The sequence below is a fragment of the Vidua macroura genome, chromosome 6 (genome assembly GCF_024509145.1).
Source record: "Vidua macroura isolate BioBank_ID:100142 chromosome 6, ASM2450914v1, whole genome shotgun sequence".
Taxonomy (NCBI): Eukaryota; Metazoa; Chordata; class Aves; order Passeriformes; family Viduidae; genus Vidua; species Vidua macroura.
In genome coordinates, this window is record NC_071576.1 from 56,257,950 (window position 1) to 56,283,707 (window position 25,758).

At 52.9% G+C, this 25,758-nt stretch overlaps 1 protein-coding gene across 4 annotated transcripts in view; it reads left to right on the forward strand.

Annotated features, from left to right (window-relative positions):
* MYRF (myelin regulatory factor) overlaps nt 1-25,758 on the forward strand; it is a 44,080-nt gene that overhangs the window by 9,441 nt on the left and 8,881 nt on the right. For 3 of the 4 annotated variants that reach the window (XM_053980049.1, XM_053980051.1, XM_053980052.1), the window contains exons 1-16: nt 2,326-2,377; nt 8,016-8,103; nt 8,852-9,175; nt 11,722-11,783; nt 14,176-14,494; nt 14,860-15,032; nt 15,269-15,392; nt 20,377-20,572; nt 21,171-21,247; nt 21,728-21,838; nt 22,112-22,202; nt 23,035-23,235; nt 23,859-23,967; nt 24,417-24,526; nt 24,982-25,142; nt 25,576-25,648. In XM_053980049.1, coding sequence (XP_053836024.1) covers nt 2,329-2,377; nt 8,016-8,103; nt 8,852-9,175; nt 11,722-11,783; nt 14,176-14,494; nt 14,860-15,032; nt 15,269-15,392; nt 20,377-20,572; nt 21,171-21,247; nt 21,728-21,838; nt 22,112-22,202; nt 23,035-23,235; nt 23,859-23,967; nt 24,417-24,526; nt 24,982-25,142; nt 25,576-25,648 — 2,268 coding nt within the window. In that variant the 5' untranslated portion in view covers nt 2,326-2,328. Of the gene's footprint in view, nt 1-2,325; nt 2,378-8,015; nt 8,104-8,851; nt 9,176-11,721; nt 11,784-14,175; nt 14,495-14,859; nt 15,033-15,268; nt 15,393-20,376; nt 20,573-21,170; nt 21,248-21,727; nt 21,839-22,111; nt 22,203-23,034; nt 23,236-23,858; nt 23,968-24,416; nt 24,527-24,981; nt 25,143-25,575; nt 25,649-25,758 lie in introns of those variants that run through there. The other variant, XM_053980050.1, reaches the window with a different exon arrangement.

A 25,758-nucleotide genomic window follows, 5' to 3' on the forward strand; every position in this document is an offset into this window, starting at 1 on the left:
AACTCAACCCAGTCCAACAGGATGGGCTGTGGAATGTCAAGGTAGGGACCTTTCCTACTTCCTGGTTTTTAAGCACACATTGTGTGGTTCTGGACATCCAGTGGGCATCTGTGGATGCAACAGGTCAGGAATGATAACTGAGAGGGATTTTTACAGGATTTCCCACCTGTAAAAAGTCAGGTTTTGAAAATCCCTGCAGGATCACGGAGTCGAACCATTCCCCGTTCTCATGTTGTTAAGGTGTTTTTCCCTCATTGCCAGTTGTGTTGCAGCAGGGATTAGCTCTGAAGGTTTTTCACCACTGCCACAGAGAGTTTATCCATCAGATTGAGGTCACCATCCTGGTTTTGCCAGGAGAAAAGGGCTTTGCCATCTCTTACTTTCTTGTATCCATATAATCCCTTGTAGAGGCAATTGAGCAGAAACAAGAGGCCTGGAATCTTGGGAGTTTCTTTCACCCCATGTGAGCTGAAATCATGGAATCATGGAGTGATTTAGGTTGGAAAAGCCTCCTGGGACCATCCAGTCCAACCATTCCCCTGGTGTTACACTACCAAGACCACCACTATCCCACGTCCCCAAGTGCCACATCCACACAGATTTTAAATCCCTCCAGGGAGGGGGACTCCACCCCTGGAGCCTGTTCCAATGCTTTACAACCCTTTCCATTAAGGAATTTTCCCTAATATCCAACCTAAACCTCCCCTGGTGTAATTTGAGGCCATTTCCTTTTGTCCTGTCCCATGTTCCTTGGGAGCAGAGCCTGACTCCCACTTGGCTCCTCTCAGGGAGTTGTGGAGACCAAGAAGGTCCCTCTGGAATGTTTTTGACCCCGATCCCTTCCTGGGGGTCTCTGCTAGGAAAGTCCTTGTGCCTGGTATTTAATTTGGACATGACTCTTTCCCACCTTCCCAAGCGACCTCCTGATCCTCTCCTCCCCATGGCACATCCTCAAGCATCATTCCAGGAACCTGCCCTCTGGATTTGGGCTCTTCCAGCCAGCCCAGTGCTTTGAAGTGATCCTGGGAACACCCAGGGAGCATGCTGGATGGATGGGATCCAAGCAGCACGTTTGGTATCTCGGCTGTATTGTCTGGGAAGTGTTTGCTAAATCCCTGGAGCAGGAAATATGTTCCAAGATGGCTCAGAAAAGGCAAACAAGGGGTTTTTTTTAAAAAAAAAAGAAACCTCAGTTCCCTGTGAAAAGTGGATGTGGGAATAGCCAGCATGGCAGTAATCCCTGGGGAATTTTGTGGTTTCAAAAGTGAGTTCATTTGCGTAGAATTCTGGAATGGTTTGGTTTGGAAGGGACCTTAAAGACCATCCAATTCCACCCCTGCCATAGGCTTATGGAGACAGAAATGACAGCCCTGGACCTGTCACACTTCTATTGGTCGTGTTAGATCCTGGGAAAAGTGGGATTCTCCTTGAGAGCTTTGTGTCACATGGCTGAGGAAGCTTTTGACACCCCTTGTGATGATTTTCTTGGGAGATAACTCCGGAGCAAATGTCCCAGCTGTGTGAGCAGCAAGAAAACCCTGGTGACCCAATGCTCCTCCTTGTGAAAGACCCGTGGTAGTTGCACAAAACTTGGGATGGCCCTTCCCAAGCCCTGGAAAAAGTCCCATCTAGATAAATGGCTCTGCTTTTTCCTCCCAGTCTCCTCTGGAGATTGTCCAGCCTGGACAGACCTTGGTGCCTCCCAGTTGGAAGGGAGGGAATGATGTGTTTGATCTGGACACGGTGTTCCCGGCGATGCTTGGCTGCCTCTGCTCTTGTACCCTGGTGCTGCTCCATTCTTAATCTCCCTTCCTAAGGATTGTTTTGTGCTGGAGGGGTTTCCAGGAGAGGCAGCACCTCTCCAAATCCTGAGCTATCCCGAGTTCCCTCTGTGTGTGGTGTGGATGTCTTAGAGTTGGACTGATCATGGCTCGTGGCTCATCCTGGCTCTCCAGATTCCCTAAGAGCCTTTCCAGAGCCACAGTGTTGCCCTTCAGCGAGGTCAGTGTCCAGGGACGGCATCCCTGGGTTCCTTATTTGGAACTAGAAGAGCAGCGGGATCACAGCTCAGGATCTGCCATCTACTTGGTCAACTCCTTGTGGTTCCCTGAGTGTTCCCTCTCCTGGTCATTGCCAAGCATGGGCAAGCTCTGGGCAGCTGGATGGAGTCTCTTCTTGGTACTGGTATGTAGCTGCTAATTATATTATTAATTTTTTATCCATTCTGACAATAATTCACTCTGAGGGAATGGTATGGGATATGGATATGGACCTTCACCACCACGGCAGTGTCCAGGAGCTCATCCACGTCATGTTATCCTATGGAAAATGTCCCTCCTGTCCCTTCAAAGCTGCAGTCTGGATAAAACAAGGTCAGGTGAGGCACCTCAGCCAAAGGGATCCTCAGGAGCTTTTCCCCATCCCTGTTGTCCCCAGGGATGAGCCCCCAGCCTCGTACAGCGGGAGCCGCCAGATGAAGTGACCTCCTCCGGTCCTGTTGTCCCTGCTCCAACACCCTCATCCCGGGAAGGGAGATAAAGGCGTTGTCTCCAAACAAACAGGGCAATGTGCCCCCCTGGGCAGGCACCTTGGAGCCTCCCAAATGGAGCCGCTGTTCCTGCCCTCGGAGAGCATGAATGGACAAGCGCGGCATTGACGGCCGCGGGGACAGGGACAAACGCGCCTCTGTGTCCCTTCTCACACCTTCCCCTCCTCCTCCTCGGCCCCCGTTCTCCCAGGACAATGGCTCCATCCATGCCAAGGTTCACAGCTGGCAAGGGCGGGGGAAAGGCCAGGACAAGGGTGGGGAGCTGCCAGGAGAAAGGGATGCGGGAGGGAGAACAGCTTTGGTGAGGGGAGATGGGAGATGAGGGGAAATTCCAGGAAGGTTGGAGGAGAGAAGGTGCTCAGAGGGAGGGCTCAGGGAAGTTTGGGAGGGAGGATCATCCTTTCTGCCTCCTTTTCCTGCAGTTTCCCAAGGAACATGCCCATGGCCTGCCATGGCACAGCAGGATAATTTCCTCTGGCTCCTCACACTTCCTGTGACTTGGGATGACTCCCACCAACACTTTGTCCTCTTGGGAATGGGGAATGGAGGGTTTTATCTCCTTATCCCTGAGTTTGGGATGTTTCCCAGGGTCTTGTCCACCTCATCCAAAGGTGCTTTTGCCAAGTACATTAATCTGTGGATGTAAGCTAAGGAGTTGTGGGATTGTGTAGGAGCAGAGAGAGCTTTCCAGGGAACAGGGAGATGCTGCTGCCTCTGGACACTGAGTATTCAGGGAATCCTGGAATGGCTTGGGTTGGAAAGCATCTTAAAGATCATCCAGTTCCAACCCCCTGCCATGGGTTTGGTTGTACTTCCCACCAGGCCAGTTCATTATTCCAAGTGTTTTGCCTCTGGAGCTGGCTCACTGTTACCCAGGTTGTTGCTCCTGAATCTTCCTGACATCCTGTAAATGCTCTTTTCTCCCTCAGCCTGGGGGTTTGGGTAAATCCCACTGTCCTGTATCCCTATCCCTGATCACTGCTTTCCCTGCTTCCTGCCCTGTCTGGCATGGGATAGTTTCTCTAGGAATGCAGAGGGGGTTGCATTTGGGATGTTGGCTCACCAAGAACTCCCAGGAAGGAGGGGGTCAGGTAGTGGGAACAATCCTGGATGGGACACAGGGGATGGATGAACCTCAGCATTGCCTGTGACAGTCCCACCTTTTGTGATGGGAAGGGACATGGGCTGGGTTGGGATGTGGGGACCAAAGGTGTCCTAATCCAAAGGAAACTGCTCAAGGATGATATTCCTGGGGGGAGCAAAGGATGACAGTAATGGGGTGAGGAGGGGCTGTGGATCAGAGAAAAGGCCTGGGATCCCCTGGAAATGCCTTGGGCAGCCGGGACTTCGCTCTGGGGTGGTCTTTGGGGAGCTGTGGGAGCGCTGGCTCCGTATCCTGCTCCAGTTACAGGAGCCCTGTTTGGGGGCTGGTTATCATCCCAGGCAGGTAATAAAGAGCATTAATTAAGCAGGAATGCTGGCCAGGATCCAGGGGGAGCCAGGGGCTCCTCCAGGGTCACAAGAGGAGATGGAAGCAGCCCAGGGTTGGGCACGTGGGGCAGTAGGGACATCATCCTGCTGTTCTTTATGGAAGCAGCTTTGTCCAGGTATGCAGCCCAAGTCTCTGGATTTGCCAAGGTGGCAGGCATGGGAGGGATGCTATTCCCAGCTGGAGCAGCTTCTCCCTGTGTGGCAGAGCCGTCCAGGATGGGAAGAAGCTCTGAAGCCAAGCACTGGCCCTGCGGCTCCCCAGGCTTAGGCGGTGTTTGGTTTGTTTGCCACGGCCCAGATTCCTGGTGCTCGCGGCCAGGCCAGCAGCCAATCCTCCCGGGCCGAAGGATAAACACGGCAGGAGGGAGAAGGGGGTGAGGAGCGGCGCGGGGCCCCGGGAATGTGCCGATGCTGCAGCCTGGCTTGAGGATTGCACAACGGAGCCCTGGTGCACGGACACAGGGATGAGCCCAGGGATGTGCCGGGGCTCTCCACCTCGCCAAGCACTGGCACTGCTGTGGCATCCCAGGTAATTCCTGGTGGAGCTTTGTGCCATGTGTCCTGCTCATCCGTGTATCCCACTGCTGCTCCATCACGTGCCGGAGGACCATAAGGAGGGGGACCACATGGAACCAGAAGCTCCTGGGGTTTCCTGATCCTATTCTACCGTTCACCAGTTTGGATATTTTATCACCTCCCAGGCTGTTCCATGCCTCAGTTTTCCCTGAAAGTTCTCTGATACCTGGCTCCAATGGCACTGGGAAGTTCTGGGCTTGGCACAACCTCTTCTCCTGCTCCTTCTCCTCCTCCTCCTCCCCGGTGTCCCCCCACCCCTGGCTGAAGTTCCCCAGCCCCTGCGGAGTGCTGACCTCGTTGTCATCTCCAGCTTCCCACATCTGGTTCGTGTTAGCGCATCCCGGGATGAAGTTCTCCAGCTCTCTCCCTTCCTCCCACCCCCAGGTGACCCAGGCAGGATTAGGGGTGATTTGAAGACAGGCAACAGAGTAGGAATTGAAGAGGGAGGGGGGACTGTTATAAATAGAAATTCCATAAACTTCTCAGCCTATCACTCCAGGAAAATTCCGGGTTAAATCCCTCAGATCTGTAAATATGACAGTTCACAGAGGCCAGGCTCTGTTAACTCTTTCCAAGCCCTATGGCGTCGTGCCCATCTCTGGGAGCACCCAAAACTGGAACAAGGAGCTGGGAAGGTGCCACCAGGAAGGACGAGCAAGTCGGAGCAGGGGCAGGGAGGCGGCGGCAGCGTGAGAAGCACCTCTGTTGGGATGTGGAGCGTGTTTGGAGGTTTGGGGAAGGCAGAGAAAACCAGTCCAAACATTGGGATTCCTGACATTCTCACACGTCCGGGGGCCTCAGCCCGCCCGGCTCCGCTCACGAGGAGGGTGCTGAGGGTTTTAACTTCTTCGGGCAGAGGTTGGGGTTTTTTGGGATTGCCATGGCTCTTTTCCTGGAGAAGGGTTGGAAAGTGGAGCAGTGACATGGTGGGAGAGCAAGGTGGCAATGCCAGGGACAGGAGGAGGATGGGAGGTAGGGACCTGGCAGGTTTGGGATGGATGAGCTCAGTGCTTCCCTGGGCTCCATCCATCTTTCTTTGCTGGGATGAGATGTGGGAGCCTGTCCCATGTGGAGCCATGTGGGTGTTGAGCTTCCCTTTCCCTCCTCAGTAGCTTCCCACTAATCCCCACTTGGGAGGGGGAGGGAATGCTGGTGCCGTTGGGATCTCGTGACTATGGAGCAGTATTAGCTTTTAATTAATCACCTAAGCTGGCTTTGGTAAGAGCCCGGCTGCATGGAAGCTCTGGGCGGTGGGACATTGCTTGTCCCTGCCCTGATACCCCTGGATTTGTGCAAATCCCACTGTCCTGGAGCAGAGGAAGGTCCTTGATTTCTGGTGGGCAGCCACATCTCCCCTCCAGCCCTGACACACCTCTCACGTCACTGGGCTTATCTCGCCCTCCCCAAGGTGACTTCAAGGAAGCAAAGGAATTCCGGAATGGTTTGAGTTGGAAGGACCGTAAAGCTCATCCAGAACTGCCCTCTTGTCATGGGCAGGGACACCTTCCACTGCCCCAGGTTGCTCCAAGCCCCATCCAACCTGACCTGGAACACTTCCAGGGATGGGGCTTGGAGCCCCTCTGGGCACCCTGTGACAGGGCCTCAGCACCCTCAGAAAATTAGGAAGTGCAGCATCCTGCTGTCTATAGGGGGCTTCCCATCCTTCCTGGAGTGTTCCTGGGCTCCTCTTCCACCATGGAGGAGCTCCTGGAGTTTGGAGGTGTGAGGGAAACCTGCTGGGGTTGGACTTTTCTTGGACAAGGCTGAGTCACAAAAATTGGCCAAGTGCTCTTTTTGCTGCTTTGATCATGGAACCCAATGCTGAAACTTGGGATGAAGACAAGTTTCCTGATGGCCTTTGGGGTGGGTGTTTGCCAAAGGCATCCCGTGATTTATAGCCCAGGGTTTTTTTTTTTTGGCTAAGAGGGAGGCAACAGAGCACGGGGAGGATTCCCACCCTCCTGGAGTGCTCATCCCTGGCAGGAGGTTTCCAGGATGTTATGGGATGATGGTGAGGGCTTGAAGAGGTGCCTTGGGAGATGTGTTTGTGGTGAAGTGTTGGGAGCAGGCTGTGGCAAAGATCCTTAGGGGTGAGTGAGGGACACACGGATGGCCATCAGTGAGCTCCCATAACTCTAAGGACAAGAGGGTGGAGCTACCACATCCCTGGATCTTCAGGACAGGATGTGGCTGTCACAGTGGAGGGACAGAAACCACCCCTGTGCTCCCTAGGATCTGCAACTCCATACTGGAGGTGCTGGCACAGCTGGAGATCCTGGAGGCTCTGCCTGCTCCATCCTCTCCTCACCTCAGTGCTCACCTGGAAGCAGCATCCTGTGTACCTGCTCCAGATGGATCCCATGTTCACATGCAAGAACATCCTCACCCTGTCCCCCAGGTCCCTGGGCTCTGCCACGGAGACATCCCAAAAACAAACGGTTACCCAGGATTTCCCCCCCCCCCCTCCAGCCAAGGCTTCTAAGGCAGAGATCCCTGTATCCACACACGCCCTGTCCGCTTGGCAGAATTCCTAGCTGGATTTATTTCTGCCGATTTGCCTGTCTTGGTATGAAAGGGATTTGCAGAGGGAGAGCTGCAATTGGCCGGGGTGGGCTGGAGCCCCCCGGGCCGGCCTTTGCGGATCAGTGGGTGACCTTTCCCGGGAACCTGGGGGATCCAAGCAGTCAGGGGCTTCTCCTGGGCTTTCACGTGGGGTCTTTCAGGATGGTCTTTCACTGGCTTTCTTATCGGAGCAGGGGGAGTTGGATCTTCTCTTCCACTTTCTTGGCCGTGCCTTTGGCACTGTGGGCTGACTCCGGCCCTGGCAGCCTCCGGACTCCCACTTGGGAGAGACAGATAAAGGAAGGATTTTCTGTCAACAAAACCCTGCCCAGCTTCCCTGGAACAGGGCAGGGAGGAGAGGAGGAGCCCTCTGGAGAAAGGACAGGGAAATCCACCGCCTGCCCATGGAGCAGAGGAGAGGGAGGAAGGTCGGGAGTTGATCCAGGTTGTGATGGAGAATTCCAGTGTTCTGCTAAAGGTCCAAAGGGAATCACAGAATGTCCTGAGTTGGAAGGGATCCCAAAGGATCTGGTTCCCGCCATGTGTCTACGTCCCCACCCTGGCTTGTCCCATGTGCCCTATCTCCTGGGATGAGGCTTTACACTGGGATGCAGTGGGTATGGACCGTTGGCAATCCCCAGGGATCTGCTGATCTAGTGAGTCATCCCTGCCTATTGCGGGGGCTTGGAATGAGATGATCTTTAAGGTCCCTTCCAACCCATTCTGTTATTACGTATAGCTCAGATCAGTTCCTTGACTGTGTAAGGGTCTGATGGTGTTTCCAAGGCCCTTTCCTGTCCTCCTCCCAGCTCATGCCTCCACCTTCTCTCCCATTCAGGTCACGACATTAATGGAGCTCTGGAACCATCCAACATTGACACCAGCATCCTGGAAGAGTACATCAGCAAGGAAGACTCTCCAGAGATGTAAGTGCTTCCCTTGCTCTGCAGCAGGAATGGTTTTCCATGGAGATATCACAGAATCCTGGAATGGTTTGGGTGGGAAGGAACCTTTGGGTCAGAAGGAACCTTGAAGCCCATCCAGTTCCACCCCTGCCATGGGCAGGACACCTTCCACTATTCCAGGTAACTCCAAGCCCTGCCCAGCCTGTCCTGGAACACTTTCAGGGATGAGACAGCCACAGCTTGTCTGGAAACCTGTTGAGCAGTTTGCAGCCCTGAAATTTGAGGAATCATTTAGGAATCACCTCTGCCCCTCCAGTCTTCCTGGATTTCTCTTTGCTCCTTTATCATTCCCATCTCTTTGCCCTGTCTCTTCCTGGCTTCATACCTTCAAGTTTTTCCAGTCTTTTTTTCCCCTCTCTTTAGCCCCCCCAAGGGCACCATAAACATTTTTCCTTGATCTGAGCACTGGGAGCTCAGATTAAATCCCCAGGACTACATGAGTTTGGAGAAGGGAAGGATCTCCCTGTGTACCCCAGCTTTGGGAAGGAGGATGGAGTAGACCTGGAGAGCACCAAGAGAAGCTGGGAGCAGGGTGGGGATCTTTGGCATAGCTGGCCTGTAAAACTGGAGCACAGTGAGCAGATCCTGCTGGCTACACATTCCTTGAGGTTGCTGTCCTGGGCACTTCAAAATTTCCTGGGCGGATTTTGGACTCTTCCATCAGTCCCACTGACCTGTTGCCCTGATGTTGTCCCATTTTCTCCCTCAGCTGCTTCCCTGAGATCCCTGCTCCCGCCAGCTACACACACCCCCAGCCCTCCAGCTCCGCCGGCATCCCCGCGCCTCCCGCCAGCTCCATCAGCAGCGTGAGCAATCCCTCTCCCAGCGCTCCCCTCCACCTCCCTCCCGCCGGCAGCCAGCTCCCCATCCGGCATGGTCCTCTCCTGGCCAATCCCTGCGGAGCCGCCTACGGAGCTCACCTCAACTGCAACAACAATGGGATGGTGGTGCCCAAGGGCTTCTTGGGTGGCCACTGCCTGAACAACGTGGTCCCTCCAATCAAATCAGAGCCCAAGGCCTCCTACGCACCTGGGTAAGTGGGAATGGGATGGCGGGATAAGGGTGGGTGCTGGCATGGAGGCTCCTCCAGGCTGGTGGCACCTGGAGGGTCCCACAGAGCTGTGACATGTGGCAGCGTGGCTCTGTGGTAAGTCCTTGGTTTTGGATGAGTGGAGCTCCTGAAGCTTCCCAAGAGGTTTTTTGGGACCATCCCCCGTGCCATCGTAGAGTACTGGATACCTCTGCTGGACATCTGCAGGTGGGAGAACATCGGAGCATTTTTGAAGGAGAAAGAGACACAGAATAAACTGGATCAAGACAAAATTCAGTCTCTGGGATGGAATTAAGTCTCTGGGGTGTTGCCATGACTATCCCAGAGGATACTTGCTACACTGGGCAGGGAGATGTTCTTCTCATGGCCTGATGTTGTAGATGCTCCGCTCCAGAGAAGGAGAAGATGGATCTGAGCTGGATGTGTCCTTTTCAACCAGCTCTGGGGAAGAGGAAGGGCAGGTTTTAAGATTGCTGATGGACCCAGCTGGAGAGTTATTCCCAAGAGGAGAAAGGATGTGGTTCCTGCTCTCCAGGATGGAAGGAAGGGAACAGTAACATCCCAAGGTGCTGTGCTGTGCTCCAACCTGGATATTTAGGTGGTGGTGTCCCCAGACAGCCTTCTTCCATGGGATTATGGACATAAGGACAGTGAGCCCAGGATGGCTCCAGGACTGGCTCTTCTCCCTCTTCCTTGTGCCCTCTAGTGTTGCCAGCAAGCACAATGTGGGCATTCCCAAATTTGGGAACACTCAGCCAATAACTTTCACCCTTTGGATGAACTTGGAAAGAGATGCCAGAAAGCTAAAAGAAAAAATCTGCCTTTCTTTTATTCCCAGACCAGGGAGTTTTCCCTTGCAGTGATCCCAGAAGGATACCTGGAGCTTAGTGGGAATCAAAAGCATGTAGTGATGCCTTGTTATGTCCTTTTCTTCTGGATGCATCTGGAATTCTGCAGAATGTCGTGAGTAAGGATCATGCCTTGCTGTCAGAGGTGGAGACCTCATTTGGATGTAGCTGAACTGGATCAGCCTTGATGGCAGCATTCCCTCAGCATTCCAGAATGACTCTTCCCCCTTGTGCCAGGCTTTTTCCAATGGAGAATCATGGAATATCCTGGGAGGGACACACAAAGATAATGGAGTCCTTTTCCTGGCCCAAGCATCCCATCATGTGCTCAGGGACAATGTGGTGGATACCCACAAACCCTTCCCTTGGACTGGGCACAGCCACGCCACCTCCCAGTGGGAATTCTGCAGTGTCCACCTTTTCCAGCCTCCTGGATTCCTTGAATTGTGCTGTTCCCTTTTGTTACTGGCCAAGACTTGGCTTGCTGGTGCATCCATAGGAAATACAGTATGAATTCAGGTCCCACATGGCAAGGAGCCTGGAAATAATGCTGGGAATAGATGCTCCAGCCAGGCATGGGAAGGGAATGGTGGAAAGGTGCTCCAAGGGAAGGTGGAGGATGAGGGAAGTATGGCAAGGGGTTTTTTGGGATCAACCTACCTCATCCCTCTCCAGTCTCTGCTGTGTGCAACTTCCTAAGGATAATCCAATTAATGGGCCTTGGGCTTCTCTGGTCCAGGAAGATCCTTTATCCTGATTCCCAGCTGGAATTGTGGGTGCTGTCAGGAGCAGAGTTGGTGCAGTGTGTCCTGTGCTTTTCCTCCCTTTCCCAAAATTCATTTGTTTTTCGGCTGGTTTTCATCCAAGAAGCACTGGAATTTGTCTGGGATTATTTCACATGCATAAAACTGATGGGGTAGAATGGATGAATGGAAAAGAATTCCCATGGAAAATGGGAATGTGCCATGGTCTCCCTCCCTGTCCCTGATGTGCCACCACACATGACCTAGTCCTGCCATCCCTAGCCATGGATGTGCTGGAAAAGGCAGCTGGGAGCTCCCACTTTCTTTTAGATAGTGTTTCACAGTCAGGGCCAAATCCTGCTCCTGGTGATGTTGGAATATATCCAAAGGGATACGGCAGGAACTGTGGTGGTGCTCAGGTTTGTACAGGCAAAATCCATCCATGGGCTTCCCAGATCCCCCAGAGCCTCCCATTTCATAGAATCATGGAATTGTTTGGATGTGAAGGGACTCTAAAGCCCATCCAGTCCCAGCACTTGCCATGGGTAGGACACTTTCCACTATCCCAGGTTGGTCCAAGCCTTTTCCAACCTGGCCTGGAACAGCTTCCCGGAATGGGGAGAGAGCTCTGTGCATTCCATTTGATCAGTGACATTTCCATGGGAAGCACACCTTTCCCTGGGAAGCAGATACATTTGTTTGGCTTCTTTTCCCTGGAATTCTCACTGTCAGCTCAACAAAATGTCCCTATTCCTGAGCTCCAGTGGAAACACTGACAGTGATGGCAATCCCAGCTGGACACACTCAGTGTGTCCAGGATCTGCTGCAGGTGCACCTGGGATTCCCCTGCCAGATCCTGGAGGGTGCTTGGACCTCTTGGTTGTGCTGCAAGCTGGATTAAAATGACTTTCCCTTCTCTTTTCCCATTGCTCCACAGTACTTTGCCAGACTCTCCCCCGGATTCCGGATCGGAAGCCTACTCCCCTCAGCAGGTGAACGGTAAGTGCTTCAAAAAGGGAGAAGGAAAAAAAAAAAAATCCTAATCCAAACCCCAAATCCAGCATCCACCCCCTTTTTATTCCGTGAAAGTGGTTGGCTCTGCAATCTTTATCAGCCGGGAGAAAACAGGCGGCTGCACTACGTGGGGAGATTATCAGTTAGTAAATATCCCTCAGCTTTCGCCCATTGTTCCGCTCCCGGCTGTGGAATAGGGGAGAGGGACCGGCACAGAAGGAGAGCTGGGAGTCCACGGACACAGAATCCGTGGTGGGAATCCAGAATCCACAGACACTGAATCTGTGGTGGGAATCCGTGGGTGTGGGGAGATCGTGGCAGGGTGGGATGTGGAGCCCACCATCCACCTCATCTTGCCCTCTGCCTCGGGAACACGGAGCGGGAGCGCGTCCCTGACATGGAACCCGGCTCTGGGAAGCAGCCATGAACCCGCCATTCTCCAGTAAGTTCCTTCCCAGCCATTCCCTCCCCTCCAGCTAGTCCCGAGGATCTTCTGCTCTCACTGAAATGGCACAGGGAGCTGGGACCCCCTCCAGGGTCGCTGCAAGGTACTCCTGGCTTCTCCCAGGAAAGCCACCGAGGGTTGTTTGGTCCCTCTGGTGACCTTCACGGTTCTACCATGGAAAAACTCCTGGGGAAGGAAGGAGGGAAGGTTGTCCTGGTCTCCCTTCCCCCTCAGCAGGAGCACCCTCTTCCCCAGGCTCCAGCCCAGTCCCCCGGGAACAGTGCCTGCTCCTCTTTTTTTTTTTTTTTTTTTTTTGATGGAAGAGGTCAAGAGTTCTGTTTATCTTGCTAAAAAAAATCCCTGGAATTCCTCCTGGCCCTTCCTTAAATATAACAAAGAGGCCGGGTTGCTCACCATGGGGAGAGCAGCTTTGGAGTGCTCAGAGCTCAGTGGGAAGGAGAGGAGGCTCTGGAGGGCACCCACAAAGCTGGGATCACATTCCCGGAGATGATTTTCCTTGGGTTTGGGAATGCCTTGGGCAAGCACATCACTTCCCTATCCTTGGCTGGGCTGTCCCTGAGGCAGCTCCCGGAGGAAGGCTGTCCCAGGATTGAGCCTGAAAGGAGGAATCCGGTTCCATGTGTGTGGAAAAGGGACTGAGAGGTCCCAGCAGGAAGCAGAAAACTTTAGAGGGAGCAGGACGGGTGAAAGCAGCCCTGCCCTGGCAGCCTTCAGCAGGAGGACCCAGCGCAAACACATTCTGATTTTCCAAACTTTCTGACAGGAGTTTTCCCATTCCTGGTCAAGCGCTTTGGCCTCATTACTCAACCCCTGCCTGGGTGTTCTGAGGCCAAAGTCCATCCAGCTCAGCCTGGAAAGATCCAACAGGTCCTTCCCTGCCGTCCCTCTCGGTGTTCCCAGAGGCTGTGCCTGGCTTGGCCAGTCCCTGGATGCGTTTTCCAGCCGGTTTTCCCCATTGGAGCATGAAGAAGCTTTGTCTTGCATTTAAAACAAAGTCACTTTCTCTTCCTACCCTGCGGTTTTCTCATATCCCAGGAGTCAGTCCCTCATTCCTGTTGGGATTGCGGTGTTCTGTAGGGATGCCTGAAGGCACAGGTTGATGCAAATATCAGGGAAAGGCTGGAAAAACAGATGGGCTTTGTCCTGGTGAAGAAAAAGGAGGCTGGAGGCTGGAGAGAGACTTTGGACAAGGGCATGGAATGTCAGGACAGGGGGAAATGGCCTCCCACTACCAGAGGGACATTGGGAAGAAATTCTTCCCTGTGAGGCACTGGAATGGATTTCCCAGAGAAGTGTGGCTGCCTCATCCCTGGAAATGTTCCAGGCCAGGTTGGACAGGGCTTGGAGCAACCTGGGAAAGTAGAAGGTGTCCCTGCCCATGGAAGGGAGTGGATCTGGAATGTTGAGGTTTTGAGGAGCAGGGCAGGAAGGGACATGGATTTGCATGTCCCTCCACACCCAAAACATTTCTGTTGGTGCTGGTGTAGTCAAATCCACCCTAATTATAGAATGGCTTTAGTATCCCGTTCCAAATGGAGGAGGAGAAAGGTGGAATCGCATTTGAATGTCCCTTTTTATTTATTTAAATTCAGGGATTAAAGTCTCCTCCTGGTTTCAGTTAAAATGTTTAAAGTGCCCCCTCAGAAATCCTCCCTGGAAGTGCTGGCAATGTTCAGGTAATTCCATTGACTCTTCTCCCTCACTGTCCCATGGAATGATAGAATCTTGGAATGGTTTGGGTGGAAAAGGGCCTTAAGGCTCATCCCATTCCAACCCCCTGCCATGGGCAGGGACACTTTCCCTAGCCCAGGTTCTTCCAAGCCTCATCCAGCCTGAGAATCCAAGATAACTGGGTCAGTTCTACACCTGGGATCAGGACACTCCTAACTTTGGCTCTTTCTCCCTTTCCAGATCCTCACCTCCTCCGGACCATGACTCCCGAAAATATGTGTCACATGACTCCCCCTTCCCGCCTGGAGCACCCTCCTCCTCCGCCGCCTCCTCCTCCACCCCCTCACCTCCAGGGTCCCCCCCCGCCACCCCCACCGCCCCCTCACCCCCTGCAGCCACAGCACAATTCCCACTTTCCCGGCCTGCAGCGGGATATGTTCCTGAAGGCCGAGCCCCTGATGCCTCCGTACAGTGTTGGGCCGGGAATGGCGCCCGCCGAGCTCCACCATGCCCAGCAATCCCAGATGCTGCACCAACTCCTCCAGCAGCACGGAGCAGAGTAAGGCCTGGGAATGGTGGGGGTGAGGGAATGGGAGCTGGAGGTGTGTGGATTGCCTGAAGTGTGGGGTTTGGTGGTAGGAACAAACAAGGGAAATCTGTGGAAGGTTCCCTGCCCATGACAGGGGGTTGGAACCAGATGACTTTAAGGTCTTTTCCAACCCAAACCATTCTGGAATTCTGTGGAATTAAAGATGTGGCTCAGCACATGAGTAGTGACCCAGACTCAGCAGTGTGGGATAAGGTGGGACAGCGCTGTGGGAATGTTGTGTTTTCCACGTGACATCCTGCTTGTCCTGGTCACGGTTGTGGATTGTCACCTCGCGACGCTCCGTTCCCTGCTGAGTCTTCCCGCGGTCTCCACAGCCTCCCGGTGCATCCCGCCAAGAAGCGGAAACACTCCGAGTCCCCCCCCAACACCCTCAATGCCCAGATGCTCAACGGGCTGATCAAGCAGGAGCCGGGAATGGGATCGGTGCCGCTCAATCCCGATCGCGTCCAGACGCCTCCCTGGCACCAGCCGGGAGCGCTCTCTCCAGGTACCCCCATTATCCCCTGAATTCCAGCCCCGCTCCCGCCGGGCCAGGGCGTGGGAGAAGGGAAGATGGTTGCCAGAGGTTGCCAACCTGTGGGATCACCCTGGATCTGGTGCTGCCCTGGCAGTCAGGAGGGAAGCTTCAGGCAGTGCCAGTTGCTTCCTTGGGCTCCCACCCATCTGGATACTCAGCTCAGTGAGTAAAATCAGGATTTAGTCCATTTTAACTGTTCCCCACAGGCCTGATTCAGGATAATGACAGCCTGAATGGCTCCTACCTGGATCCCAACTTCCAGTCCATCAAGTGGCAGCCACACCAGCAGAACAAGTGGGCAACTCTGTACGATGCCAACTACAAGGAGCTGTGAGTAATTCCTTTGCCACTGGAGAAAGTGGGATTCACATTCCTTGTGCAGGTGGCAAACCACTGGGGTTGGGAGCATCCCACTTGAAATATAGGATAAGGATCTCCCTGGGCTGGGCTTTGTGGTGGAGGTAATGCTCCCCATTGCCCCTTCCCTACTGGGAATGTTACTCCTCCACACTTTTTATGGATAATTAAGGAATAGCAGGAGGCATTTCAGCAGCTTTGGTGCCAGTTCTGCAGCCACTCAGACCTTGCTCACCATGGAAGGCTTTATTGGCAAATCCAGCCTTGTCCTGAGGAAGGTTGGGGTGAGCAGCATCTTTTCTCCCTCCCTAGGTTTACCAGGATCCTGGATTTTAAATTTAGAATTGAGAATTCCTAGTGTGGGTGGCTGGAGGTCGTCCAGAGCCACTTCAGGGCAGCTTGAGCAGTGTGGAAAGGAGTTGGAGGAGGAGTGGGAGGAGGAGGATAGGAGGACAGAGGAGGAAGGAAAGAGGGGGAAGGGGTTTAGGAAATCTAGGAAGTGGCAGAAAGGCCAGAGAGGAAGGCTGGGATGACCAAGAGAGGGAAGAGAGAATTGGGAAGGTGGGCTGGGAATTGAGGCAGCAGAGGGTGGAGGCAGCACACCGGGAAGGAGGAGTGCTCAGGAGGAAACCACTCTGGATCCTCCCTGCATTCCTGGGAGGTGACAAAGAGCTGGCAAGCAGTGGGATGGCTTCCAGAAACCTCTCAGGGACCCTCTGTTCCCTCCCAGTTCCATCCCTCCTCTTTCCACACAGCCAGCTGGGGTCCTGTGGGGGACATGGAGCAGGGAATGCTCTGGTACCTGTGGATAACCTGGGACTATGATCACACTTTGTCTGGGAATGGGAGCCAAGGACTCCAAGGATGGGGGCAGAGTCCCAGCTTTCCCACACAAATATGCTCATCCAGTCTTTATCCCATCTTCCATGGTAGTGCCGGGCCAAGGAATTCTCTATTGGAGCTAGTTGCCTCTTTTGGACTCTGGGGCTGTTTTCCCACCCCGCAGCAGGAGAGAGATAATTTGGGAAGACAATTCCTTCTGGTTTACCAAGCCATTTCCATAAAAGAATATCAGCAGCTCCAAAGCCATCCTGCACCTTTCCCTGCTCTCCACCACTAGCTTGCTCCCTCTGGATGATGGGATGATCTCCCATGGATCCTGCCCCCAAATCCCTCTTCCATGTGCAGGAGTTCCACTGCCACCTCCTCTGACCTCTGTCTGGACATGTCACCTCTTATTGTTTGGTTTTCCAGCCTCCCTTTTCCTTTTCGCCACTTCCTACTCTGGGAAAATTATTTTCCATCCCAAACACATCACAGCCTGTCCTGTGCCATTTCCAGGCATTTCTATCCCAGTTCCAGAGATTTTCCATGTACCCTGCTGTCTCCAGTTGGATTGGCAGACACAAACGTTATGATATTTTCTGCTGGACAAAGAGGAGTTGCTGGAGAACATCTACAAAACCAGCCCTGCTCTTTGGATCTTGGGATCATTTCCCTAATTCCTGCTTTCAGGATTTAGGGTAAAAGCCAGAGCAAACCCACTCTTGGGGCATTGAGGTCGTCATCCTGTTGTGTAAGAAATAAATTCCATTGAGGTGACTCCATGGGGATTTGAGGAAGCCACGTGGGCTTTGTTGTGGTGCTGGATTTGAGCAGAATTAAGGGTTAAAGGTTGATTAATTAATTTTTACCTCCACATTACCTCAGGGGACTCTTCCTGCTCCTGTCCAAGCTGGACCTACATCTCTTTTAAAATCAAATATCCCTTCATTCTCCTGGTGCAGCACTTTCATGGGATAATCTATGAGAAACACACAAAAATGTCCATCTTTCCTTGCTCCTATAATGACATTTTTTACGTTGATTAATTCAAATTTGGCAGGTGGGAATTGTCTCCTTCCTTTCTGCTTTTGGGTGTCCTCAGCAAAAAATCAGCATCCACATGCAGATCCATAGTTATTCCCCCAGTTTTTCCAAGGAGCAGCCATTCCCAGTCTGGTTTCTGCTGGAAGCTGTCCCCAGTCTCGATATGCTGTTTGAGTTCCCTGTGATCCAGGTGCCCAAAACCTTTTCAAAGCCTCAGGAATGTGAATCATCTGAATTATCTGATTTTTCCTGCTCTTGATCCTAAGAAAAGAGTCCAGAGAGGAGGTGAAGGAGGGAGAGCATGGGAAGCTGTCCAGGTTCTTACCAGATTCTTGGGAGCAATTACAGGGCAAAAAGTACAATTAATGCTATTCCATGTTTTCCTCCCTTTGCACACAAAAAATTAGGTTCCATAAAGGGATGGGGTAGGGATTAGGTTCCATTCCAGGCCCATGTCTCAGGTTTGGCCAAGGAATCTGTGTTGTCGAAGGAGACAGAAATCCCTGGATTAATTTTATGGATAACATACAATGTTTTTGGCCTTTTGCTCGGATTTTGTGGTTTTAGGCTCAGTGAACATTTCCAGGGATGAGCTGGTTTCCAGCAGCGGAGCCAAAGAGGCCTGGAACCGGGCAATTCCCTAATTTACTCCTGGGAGAAGGAGCCATTCATCTCCCTGACAGCAGGCTCTGATAAATTCCAGCTCCCTCCTCCTTCTCCCAGTTTGAGGGAAGGCAGCTGGGAATAGTGCAGCCCTTCATGGAAATATCTCCATGCTGAGGGCAGAGCCTTGGAACTGGGAGCTGGGAAAATGGGAAGGTGCTGTTCTTTTCCCATCCAGCAAACTGGTGCTCTCCGGGAGCTAATCCTGGGGTTTTGGGGTTGCACCCCTTGACTGGTAGAAGTGTCCAGATAAACAGCTCCAAACTTGGCTATGCTGCACATCCTGGATCTCACCAAGGGAGTGGAGACCAGTGGGATGTGGTCCAGACCTGCTGGATGTGTTTTGGGGTATGTGATATGGGGGGCTGGTGATGGATCATGGATGTGTCCCGGGAAGCTGAAGGGAATACGTAGTATGGACACACAGGTGGGATTGTGTGGGAGAGGTGACAGTGTCCTGCTGCTCAGCTGGAGTTTGTATACTGGAAGCAAAAAGAAATCAGGGAATCCATGGAATTAGGGAATGTCTTTGGATTAGGGGTCTCCCAATATTATGTCTTAGGAGCAGTTTAGATATGGGGAAACCTGGACGGACGGAAGGAAGGAATGGGGGAACATGAGCATCCCTCTGCCGTCCTGCTCTTGGCCAACTCCCAGTACAATTCCCTGTGGGGAGTTTGTTACCCCTTACCCTCACTGGGATTGGGAAAAACCTCCTCTGATCCTGCCCTTCTGTCCTGCCTTAATCTGCCCCTGTCAGTAGGGATGTTCGGGATCAAATAATCCATTTGACCCCAGACCTTTTATTCCTGACACTTTGTCCTTTGGCCCCTGCCCTGTCCCTGGAAAAGCCAGCATGGAAAGCAGCTTCTTCCTTCTGATCAATCCTAGTGCAGGGATCCCAAACTGGGGGATGCACCAGCCACAGCCATTGGGAAAATGGGAAAATCAGTGAAAAGGAACCTCTGAAAAGGGGATTGTGGAAGACCTGGAATTTCCAGAAGGGAGAGGAGGGGGAGCCTGCCTGTCTCCCCTCTGTCAGCACACATTTAGCAGCCATCAGTTTTCTGATTTGGGAAGCATCCATGGTTTGGAAGTTCAGACAGACCCTCCCTCTCCTTAGCTTTGCCAGTTAAAAAATAGTGGGAAGAGTGGTGAACATTCAGGAGCCATAAAAACAGCTGGGAATGGCTTCATTTGGATCCCTTTGGGATGAGGTTGCTTGGGTCAGCTTCAGCTGCATGTCCAGTCAGGAATATCCCGATGGAGAATCCAGGGGTGAGGCTGGGAGGAGGTTGGGGAATTCCTCTCGTGCCTCTGGGCTAAGGTAGTGCTCTGCTCCCACCGCCTGGTTTGTGTCTGGAGCAGGGCACAGCATTCCCAACTCCCTGGGGCGTAAGGAGTGAGTAGTTCCTCGTGGCTATCCCAGAATTACTCATGGCCACCTGGAATCACCCCCAGCTCTCATCCACATTAACTCATTATCCTCAGGTGACTGCAGGGGGAGAATGATTTTATTCCAGAAAAAAAGGAGGGATACCAGTGAAGAATTCCTATCTCCTGCTTCCCAGAGTCTCCTGAGTTCTGCCACGTTTCTTACTGTCAGTCTGTCCACCTCCCCTCCCATTGCTCCAGTCCTTCTGGAGGTGGAAGTCAGAAGTGCTTTGGTTTTGGGGGAAAAGTACTCCATAATTTTAAAGCCTGAGATTCAAGGCTGGGCTGAGCTCCCCTTTATCTCATCCCTTGTTCCTTAATTAAAAACAATGGGATTTGGGTGTTCTGTGGGATGAGAGGCAGCTCCTTCCCCCCCTTCCGAGGGCCCACCAGCCCAGGACTGGGCTTTATGGAGAGTGAGGAAAACGGACTCACTGCAAAGGCCACATATTTCCCTGATTCCCATGGAAACCAGCCCATTAAGGAGATGTAGATTAAACCTTTCCAGCTGGTGTGTGTTCATGGAGCAGCCAGGACCCCTCCTCCTCCCTCCCTCTCCTCCTCCTCCAGACCTGTCCACTGGGAGAGCTGAAAGCTTTTCCAGAGCAACCAGAGCAGGTGGTTGTGATTTCAGCAGGAATTCGGGATACAAGGGTACAGCTGGTAGAAGGTAACAATGGGAATGCCACAAGGTGTGGGTCAGTCTGAGCTGCTACTCCCAGTGAGCCACGTTAAAGGGATGCTCCAGGCTTTGGACAGACTTTGGAACCTGGGATCTCCATATTCACACCCAGTTGAATGGGAAGAGCTGTAGAATGATGTGGGTTGGAAGGGACCTTACAGATCATCCAGTGATGATCCATGGGCATGGACACCTGCCACTAGCCCAGGTTTCTCCAAGCCTCATTCAGCCTGGCATGGAACACTTCCAGGGATGGATATCCACAGTTTCTGTGGGAAATTCCTGTTCTCACCTGCTCCCTCTTCCCAGCCCGATGCTCACGTACCGCGTGGATGCCGACAAGGGCTTCAACTTCTCCGTGGGAGATGACGCCTTCGTGTGCCAGAAGAAGAACCACTTCCAGGTCACCGTGTACATCGGAATGCTCGGCGATCCCAAGTATGTGAAGACGCCCGAGGGCCTGAAACCCTTGGAATGCTTCTACCTGAAGCTGCACGGAGTGAAGGTAAGTGAGAGCTGAGGGACCATGGTGAATCCAGCTGGGAAAAGAGTGGTTGGGAGGTGGCTGGGAATGTGGTAGAGGAATGTGTGGAATCACACAATCATGGGATTGGATAGGTTAGAAAAGCCTTCTAGGATCATGGAGTCCAACCCTTCCCCCAGCACTGCCAAGGCTACCACAGATCCATGTCCCCAAGTGCCACGTCCACACAGCTTTTAAGTCCCTCTAGGAATGGTGACTCTACCACTGCCCCTGGGCAGCTTGTTTCAATGTCTGACCACCCTTTCCATGAAGGAGTTTTCCCTGATATCCAATCTAAACATCCCCTGAAGCCATTGAAATACAAGTCCTAAGATGGGCTCAGTCTGGCTATCTTCAGGATTGCTTCCCACTCACCTTTGACTCTGTAGGGATAAAGGCACATCAGGAAGATGCTTCCACCCTCAACTTTTTTGACACTTGGTCAATGCCCACACTCAGGCTGGGTGTTCAGAGTCAGATGTGCCCTGTCATGCAAGGGTGGACAGAGAGCTGGGAAGGAGGAGGTGGAAAGGGGAAGGTCTCTGTGATCTGTGCCACATTCCCAAATCCTTCTCTCCAGCTCGAGGCCTTGAACCAGTCCATCAACATCGAGCAGTCGCAATCAGACCGCAGCAAACGGCCCTTCAACCCCGTCACGTGAGTATGTCCTTGTGGGAATGAGCATCCTGTGCTTCCAGGGAATAAGCAATAGCAGGAGAAGGTGGAGAAATGGTGGAGTTGGAGGTCTCCCACTCCATTGTGTGAGTGTCACACTCTCCGGTTTTCTCCTGCTTTCCTCTCTTTGTACTTCCAACCCTGCTCTGTGCCCAGGTCATAGACTGGTGGAGCAGGCCAGGAGATGGCCATTCCCAAAAAAGCTCTCCTCTCCAGGTTGTGGCTCCAGCCTCTCCATACCTGGTTCTTCAGGGCATGAAGTATGTGTGATAGGCCCCAAGACTGGACCAGTGTCCAGTTGGGAATGAGGGAAGAGTGTTGTTGGGTTCAAGGCCTCTAGGTGCAGGAAAACTGTACTTCCCACCTGAGGAAGGAAGAGATAGGAGAGGAGTGGGAAAAGATAAGCACCATTCCCAGATAGCCACCATCCTCACTCATTCCTTTGTTTTCCTTTCCTTCCAGGGTGAACCTCCCCCCAGAGCAGGTCACCAAGGTCACTGTGGGGCGGCTGCACTTCAGCGAGACCACGGCCAACAACATGAGGAAAAAAGGCAAACCCAACCCAGACCAGAGGTGAGGGAGGACATGGGGGCCTCCTCCAGAACATCCTGAGAATCCTGTGGATCTGCCTGTCCCTGGGTTGGGCAGAGTGACTGGAGTGGGATGTGGGAATAGGGCTTGGATTGCGGACACCAGAAGGGTGTCCCTGCTCTGGGAGGGGTTGGGGACAACCAGCACAAGGAGAGGGGGTGCTGCGAGCCCACCGTGGTGCCCAGTGCTCCAGAGGGGACGGAGATCCGTCTCTCCCCAGCATAGGATGTGTTCCTGAGCAGTGTCCCTCCGCAGGTACTTCATGCTGGTGGTGGCCCTGCAGGCACACGCCCAGAACCAGAACTACACACTGGCAGCTCACATCTCCGAGCGGATCATCGTCCGGGTAAATCCCTGTTTCCTCCCACACTCCTTTGCTGCACCATCCTGGGCTGTTTCCCACATTCCACATTCAGAAAATGTGTCGATGTGGCACCTGGGGTTGTGGTTTGGTGGTGAATGTGGTGGAGGTGCTGGGTTGACTTTGATTTTTTTAGAGGTCTTCTCCAAACTTGATTTCCCACCTTTCCCACCTCTTCCAAATTCTCCCTGCCTTGCTTGTGACTTTCCCTGTCCACACTTGGATTCTGGCTTCAGACTTTCCATACCTGGTTGAAGAACCTGTTACAGGATAAGGAAGGAATCCCATTCTCCAGATGGGATCAGTGTCCAGTAGAATTGTTGGGAATGAAGGGAGAGTGTTGTTGAAACTCTGCAGCACGAACAAGAAGATGCAGGAAAATTGGGCACTCTCCCAGAGCATCACTTTTTCATATACCAAGGCAGAGGAGCAGGAAAAGAAAGGCACCATTCCCAGGTTCTCCCAGGGTTTCACTGGAGCACTCAGCTCCAAAACATGAAAGCAGACAGTAAAACCCAAACAGGAACCTCAGACAAGAAGTCCACGATGGATTAGGCAGCTTCCAGGATGGCCAGTGCAGAATTTCAGGGAATTGCGGGCAGCCTGGAATGCTCTGAATTTGGGGCCCAGGAGTATCATCCATGTCACTTGGTTTCCTACAGTCCTGAGTAGGACTGAGTGGCTGGAACACGGATAGCTGGGATAACAGCTGAAGGAAGCAAGGATATTCCTTTAGGGAGAGGAGAGGAGCAGGAAGGGCCAACCTTCCTCCTCTCCCTGCTTTTCAGTCAGTCCCTGTTGTCCCGTTTCTCCACAGGCTTCCAACCCGGGGCAGTTTGAGAGTGACAGTGACGTGCTCTGGCAGCGGGCGCAGCTCCCAGACACCGTGTTCCACCACGGCCGCGTGGGAATCAACACAGACCGCCCGGATGAAGCCCTGGTGGTCCATGGCAACGTGAAGGTCATGGGGTCCCTGATGCACCCTTCGGATGTCCGAGTGAAAGAGGACATCCAGGAGGTGAGAACCTGGAAAGCAGCATGGGCTTGGGGTCACCAGGAGTCTGAAGAACTCCAGTGATTCTTGTGGTTCCCTCCCAACTAGGGAAATTCCATGATCCTATGACTGTAGAGCGGAAGGGAAGTGACTTAGGATTCTTTCTGTTCCAAGCACAGCCAGTCCACCGTGTTGTAGGGAATACTGACTCTTCCAGTGTTAGCCAGAAGTAGCAAACAGTGGGAAAAGTGGAAAATGAGTGTAAAAAAGGTCAATGTGGCAGGTACAACACTGAGCCTTGCCAGAGCCTGGATGAGAGGCTTGGCTCTGCTCTGAATTCCTTTCAGCTGGATTTGCCTGTCCAGAAAAGCTGGATATAATCATGTCACCTGTTTTTGGGAACTGTCTCTTCCCTGTGTCTAGTTCTGCAAGGAAACTCAGTCTCCTGATTTCCCTATCCAAGGATCTTGTCCCAACCTAGACATTAATTCCAGTGTTTGTCCTTATGGCTGCTCATAGCAGGGTTCAGGGCTATCTCCCAAAGGAATTCCCATGGGGCATAGTGGGTTGTCCTGCTGGGATGCAGAGTGGTGGGGATTTGAGAAGCAATATCCCATTGGGAATTCCATGTGTGTGTTTTGTCTCAGGTGGACACCACAGAGCAGCTGAAGCGGATCTCCAGGATGAGGCTGGTGCACTACAACTACAAACCCGAGTTTGCAGCCACGGTGGGCATTGACAGCACCTCTGAGACAGGTACATCCCATGGGAATACACCTGTGAGACAGGAATGTCCCATGGGAATACGCCTCTGACACAGGAATGTCCCGCAGGAATTCCCTGCCTTTCCCAGGGGCTGTATCCAGCTCTGTACCAGGGCAGCCCCCCAGGTGTGGGGTGGGCAAGAGGGGCCTTCTAACCTCCTAAATTAAGGAATCTAATGAAATTCCCTCTTTAGTGAGTGGGAGAGAAGGTGGCACTTCCTACAGGGAGAAGGTTTCTCCAAGTACACTATGGTGGGGTGATGATCCCTATCCATAGAATTTGGAGAGCAGCTTTGTATGACCATACTCTGCCCTTCAGGGTCTCCAAGGAGCCCTGCAGAACTTGGAATGAGGAAGGGACATCCTGGTGTCACTCCCTGAGTATCTAGGGGGTGCAGGATGATCCCATCCCATCCTACTGTTCCATTTCCACGTCTCCAGGTGTCATCGCTCAAGAAGTGAAGGAGATTCTGCCAGAAGCTGTGAAGGACACTGGGGACCTGGTCTTTTCCAATGGGAAAACCCTGGAGAACTTCCTGGTGGTGAACAAGGTTGGTGGCAGTCAGGAGGCTGGGGAACCTGGCTCGAGGGAATTGTGGAGCTGGATAGGGGAGAAGGAAAGTGGCATGCCTGGGAAGTGCTCCCAGATGAGTTTCAGACCTGGTTGGTCTTCCAGAAGTCGGGAGCAGCCCTGGGTGGATATCGGACACCGGCAGGGAGGAACCAGCCTGATGCTGGTGAAATTTGGCAGCATCTCCCTCGGGAAGGGCTCCTTGTTGGCAGCTTCCTGCAGGGAGGCTCCCAGTCCTAATCTTCCCCTTCCTAGATAAGATAAGGTGCTTATGTCAGGATAACCTGGAGCACCTGGTTTCCTGACCTTTCCCAACCTGTGTCAGCCTGGTTGCTGCTCTGGGAATCGAGGGGACAGTCTCCCACAGCACACATGGAGGGCATGGATCATCCAGATCCAGGTGTGCCTCAGCCTGCTGGCCTGATTCCCCGGCAGGAGCGGATCTTCATGGAGAACGTGGGAGCCGTGAAGGAGCTGTGCAAGCTCACGGATAACCTGGAGACACGGATCGATGAGCTGGAAAGGTGGAGCCACAAGCTGGCCAAGCTCAAGAGGCTGGACAGCATGAAGTCAACTGTGAGCTCTGGAGCCTTCAGGTACCCATGGAGCCACATGGAATGTCCCCTTTCATCCCAGGAATTTCCAAGGGGCAGCTCAGATTGGGAACAGGGAGATGAAGAAGGACTGGGATGTTGGCTGGTGTTGCTTGGCCTGGAGTGGATTTAAAGAGCTGAGCTTGAGGAGGTTTGGAATTCCCACAGGACCAGCCCAACAACACCCAGGATGAAATGGTCTCCATGTTTCCCTAAAGTCAGTGGTAGAGTGACTCTCATGGCAGAGTTTCCCATGCTTACAAAATCTCCATCCTGACCTTGCTTATGCTGCTTTTGGGGCAAAGCACCAAAAGGGTTTGTGACTGTCACACCACAGAAACGTCTTTTCCCTCCCAGAAAATCCCATTTTATCTTGGGAATGGCTTGGAAAGCTGTCCCTGCCCACCTTAGCTCCATTCCTCCTTTCTTCTTGCAGCCAAACTGGGAGCCAGTTCAGCCGGGCAGGAAGCGTGCCCCACAAAAAGAGACCCCACAAAGTCACCAGCAAGGTAAGGGATGGATCCCAAAGGAGCAGTGCCAGGAGCAGAGAAGGCTCAGCCTGGAGAAAAGAAGGATCAGGGGGAGTCTCACTGTCCACAGATCCCTGGAAGGAGGTTGG